Source organism: Gobius niger (genome assembly GCF_951799975.1).
Source record: "Gobius niger genome assembly, chromosome: 7".
Classification (NCBI taxonomy): domain Eukaryota; kingdom Metazoa; phylum Chordata; class Actinopteri; order Gobiiformes; family Gobiidae; genus Gobius; species Gobius niger.
In genome coordinates, this window is record NC_136858.1 from 27,324,398 (window position 1) to 27,341,583 (window position 17,186).

Consider the following 17,186-nt stretch of genomic DNA (forward strand, 5'->3'; position numbering starts at 1 on the left):
GGAAAAACGGTGGCCTGTTCCTTTAAAAGCAGAACTAAGTAACTCATGCCCCTAGAGGCCATAAGCGCCACTGCAGGTGTCAGAGGCAGGGAAGTTGCAAGGGTGGCCAGAAAACCACAATTAAAACTTTTCCTCCCTCCGGGTCGGAGCCTACAATACACACTAATAGAATCACGAGGAAGAAGCTAACAGGCTAACGGGCAAAGCTAACTGCGGGCTAGCGCCACTTAAACACTATTTACAGTTTGAGTGAAAAAGATTATCTCCATTGTGCAATTGGATGTACAATATCCTTCTCTCCCTTTGTCTTGCTTGTTATGCTACAACACCTGCAGTGACGCTTACGGCCTCTAGGGGCATGAGTTACTTAGTTCTGCTTTAAATACTGTTCGTTGAGTTATGCACATTTGGTTTCGTCCAAGGTTGGAGGCACAAGGTTAGAGGTTACAAAGACAGCTGAAACAGTTATTTCATCAATGAGAGTACTTTTTACCCATACTTGAGTACTTTGAATTGTCACCAAGTACTTGTTTATAGCACAAGTACTGCCTCAAGAACTCTTTTCCCCTCTGTTAAACAGGATACAGACAGTTACACGAGTGTCCTCTTTGACCGGTGGGCTGGAAACTTCTGTATTATTTGCTCATACTTACATCTTTTGAAGCCCCGTTTTCTTTGTTTTTGTGGGGATGTGAGGAGGCTCTTGGGTTTCGGCCGCTTTGGAAAAATATTCAGATCGACTTTGTTCACTCAGCTCTTTCTGCGGGAGGATGAGAGGACAAAGAGGGACAAGTCAACTATCATTTAGCAACACCAGATGCACACATTGAACATTGATGAACACATTATTTGTGTTATCAGGTTGAAACCAGGGCTAGCAGCAGTAAACTGTTTTTTTTATGGATTTGTTGGAAAACTGTGTCAGCAATACAACCCCCACAGATCACTTGCTCAGGGGCACAATGGTAATATCAAACCAACAATCTTCTATTTTGCATTTCTATCTGTGGGCTGTGACGATCATTGCGTTGTGTTTTCATCCTTGTTTACGTCTCGTTTTTGGCGCTATTTTGACTCTTGTGCTCAGTTAAGGTGGGGGTTATGAGGTGAAATCATATGCACGACTGTTGTTTTTTCTGATTATGAGTGTGACTTTCCATTCTAAGTAAAATCACAATAGGATGCAGTGAAGTGGTTGGCATTTCTCCACAGGATGTGCAGAGAAATCCAACAACAAAAACATAGTTAAAATAACTGTTAAAAAGTAAGTGGTTAAGCAAAAAATAAATAAAAAATATGATAGTCCACCACAATCTTCGAGCATAACACTTGATGAATAATGGCTATTTCTTTGAGGCAGAACCAGGACTGGCCCAAATATTGGATCTCACCAGCAAATGCCCTCCACAGGCCACTAATGGAGGTTAATTACACATCTCTTCAATGACTGAGCCAGAACAGACTGGATTTATGAGTGGACGGGCACTGGAGGAAATCAAGCAGAACCTAGAGCCTGTCAAATACCCCCTGTCCAACCCACAGATAAAGTCTAATGTAGAAATAATGCACAGGCTTGAGTTTCATTTACACATATCACAGAAGATGTCTTTAGAGGAATGCTCAATGTTTTCTAAATCGTCTCACAAAAAGACGGTGCTTCTCGTGCTGTTCTAAGCACGAATAAAAGAATAGAGTTGCTTGAAGAAGAACAAACGTCAAATCAAAATAAACAAATCACTGCATGGGTATCGTCAAAAAGCCCCCCAAAAAGTGAGTGGAACAAAAAAGAAGTGCTACTACCAACAGGCACGAAAAAACGTAATACTTTATTTAAAATATATTTTGTTTTGATGACTAGCGGGTCTTGGAACAGCACTAACAGCACTAAGACGTTTTTGGTTGTTCCAGAAAAAACATTGCTTTGTATTTGTTTGTTTTCTAGTGAATAATGAAGCATGGACCAAATGTAAATTCTCCAAGTGGTTATTCCAATCTCTTGAAACAAAACTATACAATTGGGCTATGAATTTTTTAAAAGTGGCAATGTTTCACAGAGTTTATTAATGTCTTAACCCCCACATGAATCAAGCACATTTTCTCCAGTTTGGCTTTACCCAAATCTAAAAGTTTCTTGGTAAAAATGGTCAAAATAGCAACAAAAACGAGACAAAAACAAGTATGAAAATGCAACAAAAGAGCGACCAACACGTGACCAAAAAGTGACAAAAATCGGTGACGAAAACGGCACAAAAAGGCAAAAAAAACAGCAACATAAAAGTGATGAAAATGTGTCAAAAAACCCACAAAAGAACAACAAAAAAGTGACCAAAAAACAATGAAAATCCAACAAAAGAGCGTCATCTAGATGAGTTCGTATGTCTTAGCTTTCGAATGAGGCGTTACACTGGCCTATAAGCTGGAACCTTTTAGAGTTGGGTAAAGCTGAATTGGAGAAAATGCACTCGGTTAAGGCAGGGGTGAAGAGGTTAAGGGCTTTTCTTATGCTGTACATAACATAGGAGAAATAAAACAACATAAGAAACATCACCATAAGCTTGTACTCTTTAAAGGAGCTATACCTCAATTTTTTAAATTGCTATTTTCTGGGCCAAAGTCATCTCAAACATTCCTAATGCATTTACAACATCAAAATTCGTCACAGGGACTGAGTTTAAACCAGGTTTCACAACTTTCTGTCACTTCACTGTAAGAAAATGCCTACTACTACTACTTTTTGGATAAATGTCTGCTTCTACCATATACTAAAGGACAAAACAAATGTTATTCCAATATCAGAAAATAAAAAAATCAAGGATAGCTCCTTTAAGTACCGGTTCCTCCCTAACAAATTCGAAGGTACTCAGTCCTAACTAGGATACAGAGGGACAAACGTGTGTACTCTATCTCGGCTTGGCTGCACCAGAAAACATACAACCTTGATTAATAATTCCACACTAGAAAAACACCAACTACTAGAAAAAGAAAACCGATACGGAGAACTATTTGCACGGTGGTATTGAAGTTCAACGGGTGCAAGTTTCTCCTGGTATCCGCATTGGTCAAACCCTGAAATAACATCAGTCAAACTTTAGTGCGAAGGTTTCATAACTGCGTTGCATTGGTACAGCTCTTGCCCAGCGCTCGGCTTGGAAAATTAGCAGTTGCAGTGAATTCCGGGACAAGTCCTCTATGACCCTTTTTTAATATTCTGCAATAGCTGTAATAGTAGTTTTGGCATTTCCCCACAAACACGGGGGAGTGGAACGATCCCAAACAGAGACTCCTTGGGCATTGTGGCTGGGTGTAGTGTGTTGACCCTAGCAACTGCTCGCTGGTCTATGCGTTGTAAAAGAGGCCAAGCCAAAAGAAAGGGGGCAGAGAGAGAGAGGGGCCCGTCCGACAGGGGTAGTGGGCGGCTACTCACGACAAGGAACAAGGGACAAGATACCGAGGACGTGAATGGCAGACAGAAAAGACGACAATGCAACAAAGAGTGGACCTCCGAAGTCTCCCGGCGTCCCACAAATGGAAGAGTCCCACACAGGAAACTCGAGACAGGCGCGTCTTTGTCCCGAAGCGGAGGAGAGTGGGCAGAGGGTCAGGCGCTACGCAACCAAGTCTGGGCCACAACTGGATTCACACAGTCTCTCAGTACAGAGCAAAATGACAGGATACAAAAAAAGTGATCTGGCTTTTTAAAGAGCAAACTAAATACGTATCGCTGCATCTTCTATATTTGTGGTGTGATGTGCAGCTTCTATTACAAATATTTAGCATTTAAAGTCTTTCCTCACAGGGATGGATCGTTTTAGGCATTGATTGATTAGGTTGACTATCAAAAATGATTGATGATCTAAATGATTCATCGGCTGTCATTTCTGGAAAAGGCTCATGACCCACTGAAAATGATCCCACGACTTAAGTTTGGGATTTGAGAAGAACTGTCTTTCGAGAATCATCACTGCTTGGGACTATGGACACGCATTTTCTTCCATTTCTGTAATAGAAATGATCGCCTTACCAAACGATTATCGATTAACTGAGAAGTGCTGGCTATATCTCATTGTACAATACATTTTATATAAACAAGTGCTCAAGAATTAATCAAAATGAACCATAATCAAAAGAGTTAATTCATTAAAAACATACTACACTTTAATTCTGTTAGGTCTCAGATGGTACTTGATCTTCTATATATATTTCTTTTTTAAGCCGATGATGGCGATTAACTGATTATTGATCAACTCAAAGTGCTTTACAGCAAGGAACCAGTCACCCATTCACACTCTCAATCATACACCAATGTACGCAGAGGCAAGGTGGGCGAAGTGTCTTGCCCATGGACAAAAGGACAGTGTGCACCATCAGGAGGCAGGATTCTAACCCCCGACCTTCTGATCATGAGGCGACCTGATCTATCATCTGCGCCACTGTCGCCCCACAACTGATTTCTCATGAATATTTGTACTTTGGGCCACATATCTGATAGCATTGTGTTAATTGTACATGTAACTAAGCAACGAATAAAGATGTTGCAGATATTAATAGTGAATCTTTTTCGATTCGCATCTTTTTTCCATTTTGTTCGTCCATTTGTTTCCTATTTGGGGTTGGACGTGTGATCGCTCTTTTCCATGTGTTTCGATCCCTCGCCAGCTCCTCAGTGATGCCTCGTCTGGCCAAGTCTTCTTCAATAACTTTTCTACACTTCTTCCTTGGCCTTCCAGGTACTCATCGTCCGCTCATTCTCATAGTTCAAAGTGGCTTTCAGAACTCTCTCTACTTCTGCTCTCACTCTGTGCGTCCAAACCACCGGAGGAGCTGCTGTGCCACTATCTATGCATCTAATAATATGTAATAACATGTCCTGTTGCTGATAAGTCTATAGCAATCTGAACATTTTAACCAAAATCCTAATTCTATATCTCATTTGTAACACATATCTCTAGTATTGTGGCAATAACTGATGCCCTAAACAATGAGACTGTACGGTCACAGCAGTCTCAAACGAGTTCTGTGAAAGACGTGGGTGCCTCCATTTGCATCATCAGGCCTTGATGCGTCTCCTCATCTGCTCAATATGAATAAATGCTGTTTGAAAATCCAAACATGAAAGAAAAATCAACAGGGGACGATGGGAAACTTTTAGTGGCTTTCAGTTCCTGTCGGCAAAACTTCAAACGGGAGGATCTAGCGATGGAGGCCACGGATACAGGGGCAGAAAGACGCACAAAGATGAATAATAATCATAAGGGTTTTGATATGCTGCGTAGGAGAAAGTCGAGGGATTAAAAACTCAAGTGCGAGGGTGTGGACGAATGAATGCACCTTGTAATTATCACGAGCCATGGAGATAAAAAGCTGAGCATTGTGTGGGAAAGCGGGCAGCCTAATCTTGTAAGACAGATACATATATTTTAGTATGTCCTGTGAACAGGAAAGGAGTGTTCGTAGTGAATTATTTTTGATACAGGTCAAGGAAAATTGGTTAAGTAAAAGGTACACTGAACAATAAGATTAAAGAGACTATACAGAGTTTGAAAATGTTAAAATCAAGTATTTTTCTTCCCCCTACATGTTCCAACAATGTCCTATGGTGTAGAATGAGCCCAGACCTGTTCACCACAACTGCCTCTAAAACTCAAAAAGGTGTTAATTCGGGTCCGAAGTGCCATCATGCACAAGCTTAATATAGAAGCTGCAGTTACACGTACGACCTGAGGTGGCAGTAGTGAGTACACAATGGCTAATTTGCATCTAGCCCCTTTAAGGTTAAGGTGCTTTATTATAAAAACAACTGTACAACAAAATGTGTCCTCGGCATTTGACCCATCTTTCGACACTGCAGAGTCACCTGGCTGGAAGATTGAGTTAAGTTAAGTTATCCTGCATTAATCTCTGTAGAGAAATCTCTGTAGAGGAATTAGTTCTCTGCATTTGACCCATCCTCAGTGTTGCATGGGGCGACCTGTAGGAGCAGTGAGCTGCCAGCATGGGCCGGCGCTCGGGGACCCATCTCCATGATGTGGAGCTAGGCTGGTGGTCAGAAACACCTGGCTGGAGGATTAACCTATTGCACATGTTTTTATAACCTACCACTAACCTACACAGACACGGGGAGAACATGCAAACTCCACACAGAAAGGCCCCGTCCAGGTGGGAATCGAACCCGGGACCTTTGAGCTGTGAGGCACGAGTGCTAACCGCTGTGCCACCGTGCAACCTATTGTACATGTTTTTTGTGGTAGTGGAGGAAACCTATGCAGACATGGGGAGAACATGCAAACTCCAAACAGAAAGGCCCCGTCCCGGTGGGAATCGAACCCCTGAACCTTCTAGCTGTGAAGCAGCGCTAACCCCTGCACTCATGCTTATTACTGGTCTATATAGCAATTCATTCATTCATTCATTCATTACTAGATCCTTCTAGACTCAATAACTATGATAATAACTAGAAGACTTTACTGCAAGTTCTTAATCCGCAGTTTCACATAAATTGTTTCAAATTAGGCTCTACTATAAGTGGTAAGCAATAAAAATGGTGTGACATATCCATATATGTATATATGTATATATATAGATAGTTTTTTTTAAAATTAATATAGGATTATGAGTAAACTACTTAAACAGTAACAAGGGCAGGTACCACCCTACGCTACAAACTGTTCCGACTGCCTTTCCCCTTTAAAAAATGCAAACATAAATCAAAACGGTGAAAAACTTGCACAAGAGTTGTGCAAAATTCTCTGGAAGAATCATGACATAAAGCTATACATTCTTGAACTAGTGTTCTGATAGGAGCGACATGTTGTCGTCATAGTTGGACTGACACACTCATCCCATTTAGTGCTTAGTACTTGTGAAATGTCTTATGACAGGGGTACTCGTCATCACGCCCGGAGCGCTCGAGCATTCTAGTCCCCAAGATTATGACAAAAATTATTGTTTATGTTAAAGTACATAAAAATACAGAAATATTGTCCTTTCCTTTAAAACTTTTTTGGAGGATCCCCCTTTTAGATCTATATAATGTACAATTATACTGGGACGACAAAAAAAAAAGAAAGTAAAAGGTGATCATTGAGGGGAGGCTCGTGTCTTCATAGAAACTGGCAGTCTGCCATGCAGTCCTGAAAGATTGATTGATTCATTTTATGTGCTTTGAAAAGCAAAAATTCTGATGATGTGACTATAACATGATCCATATTTATTAGTCTATTCGCAGTAGAGCTACAGCGCCCTCTCTGGTCACTGAGCTCATCAACGGTTGCCCACTCACTAGGCGCCACATCTGGACATGGGATTATGATAAGCCTGGCAAAAGGGCAGTGAGAATAAAGTGAATGAATCACAGGGTTTTAAGAAGATACTGGTACCGATTCGCACATCTGACAAAGTAGCTGGAAAAGACTTCAAAAAGATAACCCACTACATGCCCCATAAAACACAGGGGAATGAGAGCGTTCCCCTCTGCCATCTGCGATAAGGGCAGGAGCACAGATACCAAGATTACCTGTGTTATCATTGTGCGCGGCTCAACTTTAAAGTAATGCAGTGAACTTCAAGCACTTAAAGACCGTATTTTGTACAAAGAAAGAGAATAACAGACTTACGGAAGCTTTAACATGTGATTCTCAGTTGGGTTGGAGGTTTTTTTTCTCAAAGATAATCTAGAGCAAAAGGTTGCGGGGGTCAGCCGGGGTTAGCTCCACCCTCCGAACTAGCAAAATAAACTGTTTTGTTCATGCCCTGTGCTCTGGCACTGGGGGTTATACCAAAATAAAAACAAGATGCAGCCTGACAAAGATGAATGAAGTTGGCCACTTCATTCACAGTACTTCAAATAAAAGTTGTTTGTTGTTGAGTGATTTGATGTTTTTTTATGCAAACTTTTTATAAACTTGTTGATGAAAGACACACTGGCTTTACTTTCACAGATGAAATTAGAGCATCTATTCCAAAATATCCCATATAATGAAAGGTGTCTGGTCTATATCGAACTGACAAGTTCAGAAAAGCATGTTGCTACTGGCGCTAACCTAAACGCAACATTAAGATATTAAGTTATTTTACAATTTAAAACTATAAGCCCCCTGTCTGGATTGTTTGTAAGGTGCCTCCAAATCACTGGGTGGGTTGTTTTTATAAGGTTTTTATTGCATTACTTGGATTACAGGAAGGTCAATTGCACTAGTTTCTAAAAATGGAGAGCTGGAACTTGGGAGAGATTTTGAGAAGGGTTTATACTGGCAGAAGCAAGTCAAATTTAATGCTTTTTAATGCAATTTCTAATCCCTAACACAATATTTTAATGCCCCAAATGAAAACTAAAAAATTGGTGCATATTTCATTTCTTTGGATTTGCAAACAGAGGAATGAGAACTGGACAAAACAGGTAAAATTTTAAGCTAAAGAATGTGGACAATTTCAGCCAAAACGACAGTGGAACATGTTTAAGGCCATTGTTTTGGTATTGTCAATGAACTTATGCTGTAAAATTTGTTAGGCGATGTCATAATTTGCCAATAAATTTAGTTTTAATGCCAGTTTGAATCCAATTTAATGCTTTTTAATGAGATTTCAGGCCTTAATTTTGTCAATTTTCTTCTAATTTTCAACAGATCTTTCAATGTTTGCTTCGAGTGCGAACGGGCTTCTCTCTGGGTTATGGCTGGTTATCAAACAGCATGAACGCTCAAAAAAGAAAAGGAAGAAATACTCCACACAGAAATCACTGCATTCCATTCAACATTTTCTTTGCTTATAAACGACGGCATGTTTTGCCATATTCAAATAAAAGAGCACTGTCTCACAAGACAAACACACACAGTTTGATGTACTTGAAGCATGCCAGTCAACAACAAAAAATGCTCAATGTTTTTCTTGCCATAATAAAATTAAGAAAATGAAATCATTCTTTCCACGGAGAGGCTTTGAAGAGTTCACTGCTGTTTCAGTCGAGTCGTCCAACTGGCACAAGCAAACAATAACACAACTGTATTTTGGGCACAAGGCCTCCAGCATCGCGTTTATGCAGAGGGGTAGAAAAAAAAAGGCCAAGAAAATACAATTATAATGTATCAGTATCAGTATTTTCAATCTCAGAGAAAAAAAAAAGTCATATACTCCTCAACCAAAATGTCCTAGAGTCTGAGGTTTACTGGGCACCACAACAGTATTGCCTTGTTAAAAGTATATGCACTAAATATCTTTGGAGTATGTTGGTATGTGTATTGTTTTATTATATTATTTCTCTGGCACAGTGCAGTTAGTGCACAAATTTCCCATTGCTCTTTCCACCCACCACTCCTGCTCTGCTCTCACCACACCGTCCTTGCAACAAAGTCAACAAACATGCACAGGCACATGCTTGTTTAAAATAGAACATTTCTTACAGTAAGCTTCTCATGACAAAGCTTTAGGATACACCCAGGAGTGCTAAGGCCACCACCAAATATTCTCCTTTGAACAAATCTGAGAAAAGGGTTTTTAACAAGGTAAAAGTGAAAACGCAAGACATTTGTGTAACCCAACTCGTCCTTGTTAAGGTTGTTAGAGGATAAAGTTAAGTCGTATTATCTCTGTCATAGTGTTGACCTACAAGGGTCCTCTAACAATGTGAATTGCTTAAAGGTGCATTATGCAATTTTTTAATGCCAAAAAAAGTTGCTATTTGTATGTATTTTACCTTGTAGTGACCCAGCGGCTGTATGAGTGGTCAGCATGGCGGCTTTACTTTCGATCACAGTGGTCTCTACAATGCTCCAGGATCACTTGTTTTGTAGGTTTTCTGGTGAGAGGGTCCGGTCAGCCATGAAATCCTTCCAAACAATTGACCCTGGAGCGTCCTAGAGACCAAAGTAAAGGCATCATGCTGACACTACAGCTGCTGGGTCACTACAAGGTAAAATACACACAAATATCAACTTTTTTTTTTCACATAAAAAGCTGCATAATGCATCTTTAAAGTTTGGTGCGTGGTTAGAGACGCTGTAGGGGCAGATTTGCATTCATACAATAGGCGGCTCGCTCCAATCACCACATCTTAGTGCTACAAAAGAGGACTGCATCCTTACAATAATGAAAGCACACACAATTCTTTCTTGGGTAACAATATTTTGGTGGTTTGGTTTGGTATCTTGAAGAAAGGTCGTCAGCAGACAGACAAATTGAGCGCTTGGGAAAGTATGTCCGATGGCTGAAGCGAGCTGTGAAGAACCCAGGCGTGCTGAGGTCATGAGTAAACAGTGAGAGAGGCTTCGGAGAGAGAGACGGGGGCAAGGGGGACTGGAAACACATCTGCACTGCCTTTGATCCCAACTTCTGCGGCCCAGCACGCCACTCACCTCAGCTGCCCACTCTGCAAAACAATGGCTTACAACCCGACGAAACTGCGCTCTTTCCCAGGCCGCCCTCCCTCCGAACTTGTGGGACAACGCTCGAGGTTTCAGATGCGCCTTGAGGTTCAACAAATTACAAAAGACAATAAATAGGAGTTTGTTTGTTTCAGTTTTATGCAAAGGAAGCACGTTTTTCGATGCGCTCTTTAGTCTAGGTTTCTGGGTCAGGCTTGATACGGTCCTCTGGCTGGATCAGAGAAGGAGCCTGGTGATGTGAGAGGCGCAGATGTGGGAGCAGCTGGGAGGACAAGAGCATTCAGTATTCAAGCCACAAAGAAGCATTGAAATATGATAGTAATAACAAACAGCATATCCATAAATCCAGTCACACAATTATGGAAATAGTGCGGTGACATGCGGTTAAGGCAAAGTAGGCCACAGATGCTTAATAGATGTTAAAAATTGACTGTTGGGGTTAGGTGGACTACTTGTATTCGACCAACGAATGCCCTGCACAAAAATGCCTATCGAGTTCATTACTTGATGTTCTGCAATTATTTTTTTTACGAGCTTTGTGCCTACAACATAATGTAACAACTGGAGCGTGAAGGGTGTGGACCTGGCCTGTGTGTGTTCCAGTGTGACAGTTGTAAACCATGTAATTACACCTCATTGATCAAATGCGCTGGTATGTTTTTATTATCATCGACTTTACTGGTGTTTTTAAACGCACGTGATTCTGAACCGCGGTGTCGACTGGAGGGCAAAGGGCCTTCGTACTCCATAATAAATTAGCTCAAAACTTTTGACAAAACATGATGGTGCTAAATATGGCTAAATATGACAAAATCAACACAAATAAACAAAGGAAGGAAAGAGAGGAAAGCAAAGAGGAATTTGCTCACTTCACGTTATTAGAGGAAAGAATATAAATACCTACTTCACATGCACAGACACAAATAGGTTACTGCCATCAAGTGCCTACATGGTGTGTCCGCTAACGCCTCACAGTAGATGTTCTCATGGTGCACAAGTGAGGACAGTCCAGTCACATGTCAGGCTCTTGAAACAAGCACTTTCTAAATGCACAACAGGTCATTATGTCCAAATTATGGGGATGCTTTCATCTTCTTTTGGTGAACCTTGGTGATTTTAATAATTTAAGTGCTGACTATGATAATACATTTATAGCGTAAATGTAGTTGTTAAACTGGACGACAAAAAACTATTAACAATAACTTTAGACTATAGTGTAGTATAGTGATCCTTGGCTCCAATTTAGTTGATTCTTTCAGTTTGTTGTTAGGTGGTCTGTTTTGCCCGTGGATGTCTTAAACTGATGATCGAGATATTAAAGAGGTTTTGAGTGGGCTGTGCTGATAGTGCGTAGTGCGCATGTGCGGGATCACCAACAATAAACAATAACATTCAACGTGCATACTGAAGTCATAATACACAATTGCTAATGTTAAAATTGTTTTTGCATTAAGCACTTATTAACTTAAATCTCATATTTGGCAGTCTTTTGTCAACATCTCCATGGAGACGAGATGGAGACGTCCCCGCTCCCAGTGAAGTTATAAGTCACAAGTCAGGTCTTTGGAGAGGTGACATGCTCACATTAAAAACTCCTTTGTTTGTGAATTTTGAAGTATTCATATTGATTCATCTCTATTTTTGAAAAATTCTATTAATATTTTAAACACATTGGGTTTTAACTAAAAACAAATGTCAACAAGACAATTTTAAATTGAAACTTCTAATAAAAAAAACGATCCAGGGCTATTCAACACAAAAGCCCCAATCTGATAATTGAGATGAACCATATGTGTGGATTGCAATTGAATGTATTTATATAGCAGCTTACTGATTTTTTTTCTTTTTTCATGTGTTTACTTTTACAACAGCCCCGAAACCAATAATTGCTCACTTGGTGACAATGTACTGGACTGACCCATTTTAGAGGATCCGTCTTTTGTTTTTCTTCGTATTAGCGCATTAAAAGACTTTCAATGTGATGGTCTATTTATAAGGCAAATGACCCTTCGCCTTGTAGTTGTCAAATAGGAACTGAATTCGCTGCACCCATAAGCAAGCATTTATTCAGTACCATCCAAAATACAAGCTTCAGCTGTGATTAGCAGCGACTAAACCCACACATCAAACTGAACCGCATTATAAATGACACATACGGCATGCTCGTGCGTTTGAGCTTCAGTTTTCTCAGGACAAAAGGCCAACCATGATGTCACCTCACTTCCCTCTCGCAGCATCACCCCCTGACCTTATGAAAAGTGCTAATTTGATGAGTCGACATTTCCACTGCGGTTGAGGAATTTTTGCCCCAATACTCATACAAATTGAGCTCTATAACAACACAAACCAAAACCTCCCACAGTCCCATCAAAACACAGGAAAACATGGCATATTTTTGGGACCTTAACGTCTCACTGTCAAAAGCTGCATGTGGGATGAATATAATACAAGTCTTTATGTCTATGCAGATGTTTCTATCTGTGGAAAAATACCTAAAGCAGAGGGATATCACCAGCTCGTCTCCATGGAGATGTTGCATACTTACTTTGACTAGCCAAAGGTCCTCTTCCAAATGCTTTATTTCAAAAAGTCATTACAATTTCGGGATTTCTCAAGTGCATTTAACATCGTAAGCCGCTCCAGATGAATGCCAATCCCAACCTCATCCGACCACCTCAGTGCTGTCAGGACAATATCCACTGGTTCTCCTCAAGGTTCAGTCATCTCTCCACTTCTCTTCACTCTGTAGACATAAGCGACTGCAGGAGCACCGCCCCAGGTATAACCTACATCAAGTATTCAGTTATCATGGACACTACAAACACACACGGATTGGAGAACTGTCAAGATTTAAATGTATCCAAGACCAAAGAAACGACCATTAACTTCCAACATGGCCACTCCAGCTCTCCCTCACTCACAGTCAACAACAAAATAATTGAAAAGGTTCATTAATACAAATACCTCGGCTCCATAATCAACCATAAACTCATATTTTCTCAAAATGTCAACCACGCCTCTTTTTTCTCCGTAAGCTCGGCAAACTCCAAGTCCACCAATCCATTCTCGCCTCTTTCTACAAATGTTTCATTGAAATCCATCCTCACATTCAGCATCACTGTCTGGTTTGGTTCACTCACTCTCACCCACCGCAACATGCTCAATAAAATCATCAAAATCAGCAATAAAATCATGGGTCAGGAGCAGGACTCATTCAGTAGCATCTATGACTCCAGAGTTCTGAGGAAAGGAACCCAGATTTCCAAAGATCCTCCATCTGCCTACTGAATAAATGACTGTGTGGACCTTGGTCTATCACAGGCCCACTATACTGTTTTTAATGCATTTAATAGTGCGCATGTTGATTATGTTTTTTTTCTGGCCTGTACTGGCACTTCTGCAAATGAAGTTCTTAAAGTGAATTTGATTTGATTTGAAAAATACCATTATTGGCGTCTAGCCCATCATTAGGAGGAGGATCTGTTGTGTTTGTGTACATATCCAGTTGAGTTGCTCCTACAGTGCAGCCTCTTACTGCAATATGAAAAGGTCTGCAATGTGGCTTTAAGTATCAATTTGACTGGAGTAATATTTGAAAGGACACATCTGTACTTTTACTCAGGTAATGACATTGAGCACTTGGACCGCCACAGCGTAAAACCATCCTATTATTTCAACACGACAGCATGATATTAGCTCTGACTCACCGTTTAACCTTTGTTTTTGAGAATCCCGATTTTCCTTGGTAACATTAAATTGCTCTAACTTACTTTTCCGACATATTAAAGTGAGTGGAGGATGTAAACAAATGATTGTTTTTGTCATGTGAAAACTTCAGCCTTTCTGTCTGGTATCTTTCCCTCAGCGAAACCGCACTCGAGGTCGGGATCGAGAACGCCTGGCCACAAGACTCCCACCCTCCAATTCCCCGTGCTTGTAGCGCAGGAGCCCAGAGAACCACATCCTGGCGCGGGGAACGCAATCGACAGCAATGCCTCCTTCAACTGGAAAATTGGTTACACAATTTGAACTTTTCACTGACGACTCTAGCTCCACTAAAAATATTACAATCACTGCTTTCATTGGAAGCCAAGTGTGCAAAGAGTGCGGAGACTTTTCAAAGAGAAACAATAGCAGAGAGCCCGTAGAAAAAACAAAGGGCCACTGATCATGGATGTGCGGCGAGAGATGTCGGGCCTTGAAGTCGGTGCCAAGGTGAAAGGCTCCACCATGTTTTCCCAGAATGCACTTGGGAGAGGGGGGATCAAATGAGCGCTGACCAAAGATAAACGTATGCAGACAAAGGGGAACTACTGTTGTGCTTATAGCGACCTACGAGCAGCAGGCGAGATGATACACAAACACAAACTAGAAATTATTGCCCGGATACGTCTGAGTCCCATCAATCAAGGCGCATGACATGAAAATGCAGATGATTACGTTAAATTGCCTGTAAACCCAGTCTGTGGTTGAAAAAAAAAGTGCTGTCTAACTCCATAAACTCTTGAACTACGCTTTGGTGAAAATGCAGGAAAACGACATTAAGTGCTTGACCAAGCCAAATCCCGTACCGAGGAACCGACATGTTCAAAAGTTGCGCAACCAGACATTACGGAGGGTCAAGATAAGGTCCACTGCTCCTGTCTTTTAACATGTATTTAAACGGTAGAAACTTTTGGTCGAGGCTTGTTCGAACCTGAGCCGCAGTTGCAAAAGTCACATTGTCTGTGTTTTCACTGTAGACACTGTTGTTTTTACTTTACTTTCAGAGAATCTCAAAACACTTCAGATTTGGCAGAGCAATCGAGTGTTTGTCAGCATCAAACAAACTGTATTACTGATGGATCAAGCAGAATAAAATAGTATAGCATCAGTTTCTTCGTGCATTGCCTGACAAAAAAAAAGGTGTCACCTCATCAATCAATCAATCAATCAATGCTAGTATCATTGTCATTAAAAACAACAACACAATTTTGTATGAGCAATCTAGATTTAACTGTTATGATCTGGGGTTGCTGCAGTTGGTCAGGTCTAGGTTCAGCAACATGTGCCCAAAGAATAAGATCAGCTGACTACATGAACATCCTGAATGACCAGGTTAATCCCTCCGCTTATAGGAGGGGCGCAATGTGAGATTTTGTGTCTCCCCTGGCGCATTAGGGGAAGTACAGTCTCCTATGGCCAATGGCGATGTTATGTAGAACAACCTTTTTCCTCCAACAAGACTCGTGCGAGGGGAAGGGATGGGACATCAACAGCGGGACCGGCTTGGGACACAAACAAACAAAACGTTTGACCTAATAAATCTTAAAGGAACAGGCCACCGTTTTTCCATACTGAGATATGTTCTTACCTGAGTTTAGACAAGTTGATGTATACCTGTCTGGTCTTTGTGCGTGCGCTCAGTCGCGCACAACGACCAAGCACTTGTTAGCATTTGGCCTCTCCCAGCATATTCCTCCAAACGGGGGTGAGGTTGGAAACTACCACACTCTTTCACGGCCACACACAAAGACCAGGAACGCATCAACTCGCTCAGGTAAGAACATATCTCAGTATGAAAAAACGGTGGCCTGTTCCTCTAATAATGCAAATGCTAAAGGAAGAACACAAGGCAGCGCGATATAAACGTGGAAAAGAATGTGATGTGCTGTTTGTAATAAAACCACGCCTCAGTCGACATCCTTTTATGTAAATAAGCAGTGCCCTCTCCAGGCACATAGCGCAAAAGCTGCGCCACATGCAAGATGACATCGCGTTTTGAGCAATGCTGTCCTTTCGCGAGGTGGGAAATCTGGCCCCAGATCTTAACTCCATTGAGAATCTATGGAGTGTGCTGGAGAAGGCTTTGCACAGTGGTCACACTCTCCAATCATCAATACAAGATTGTGGTGAAAAGTGAACGCAACACTTGGGGCCCGATCTTGTGCATCAAAACGGAGATGATAGCGTGACATTATGCGCTCAGTCGGAGCGCACTTTGTGATCTTGCCACTCCAGACTTAGCGCATTTAAGTGGGTGGAGACACACACATTTTCCTCCAACCAGATCGACTCCGCGTCCAGGAGAGTGGTTGTGTGGGGTGAACATGTGCTTTTGTTTTGCTTCGCGTTCACGCCAAGCGCGGGTCGATCCGTGCCACAGCGGACGCTGTAGCTCTTTTTCTCTCGAGACGTGAACATCGTTTAGCTCACGATGGGGTAAATAAAGTTTTTAGACAGCGCAATGTAAACGAGGAAGTGAATGTCAGCCGTGTTTCCATCAGTGCAGTCACCTCCTCTTGTGACGCCCCCTCACAGGTGGCGGAGGCGAATGGCACATATAGCGCCGCCACTCGGAAAATAATTAGCCAAGAGCCTGCGCCGCCCCGTGCGCCGCCACAAGATCTGGCCCTATATCTTTTGACTTTGCAGAATCTTATTGAAGCAAAAAATGTAATCAAAGCTAAATGCGACCCAACAAAATATTATAGTGTGTTACCTTTGTTTTGGTCAGGCAGTGTATTATAAATCAACCAAATTAAATGGAATAAAAATGATCAAAGACAAGGAAAACAACTCATTATAAACCTTACCCCCACGAGAAAAAGTGTGAAAAGTGTGAAAATTGTAAACCTCCAAAGTATGATATTGTGATTTTTATGTTAATGAGGAAATACAAGTAAAAAGCAGAAATTTCCGGAAACTTGCGACTTTGCAAACTCAGACTCCACCCCTGGTCCCCTCCTCTCACTCGCCCTGACAGGTTAACAGCCCCCTCCGTTTCACACTTAAACCCATTACAGATAAAGTGAGACCACTCTTTGGCAG

The 17,186-nt window shown here is 41.4% G+C and overlaps 1 protein-coding gene across 1 annotated transcript in view; it reads right to left on the bottom strand.

The window, feature by feature from the left end:
- slx4ip (SLX4 interacting protein) overlaps positions 1-17,186 on the bottom strand; it is a 46,997-nt gene that overhangs the window by 1,421 nt on the left and 28,390 nt on the right. The window contains exon 7 of the mRNA XM_079559794.1: positions 654-760. Coding sequence (XP_079415920.1) covers positions 654-760 — 107 coding nt within the window. The remainder of the gene's footprint in view (positions 1-653; positions 761-17,186) is intronic.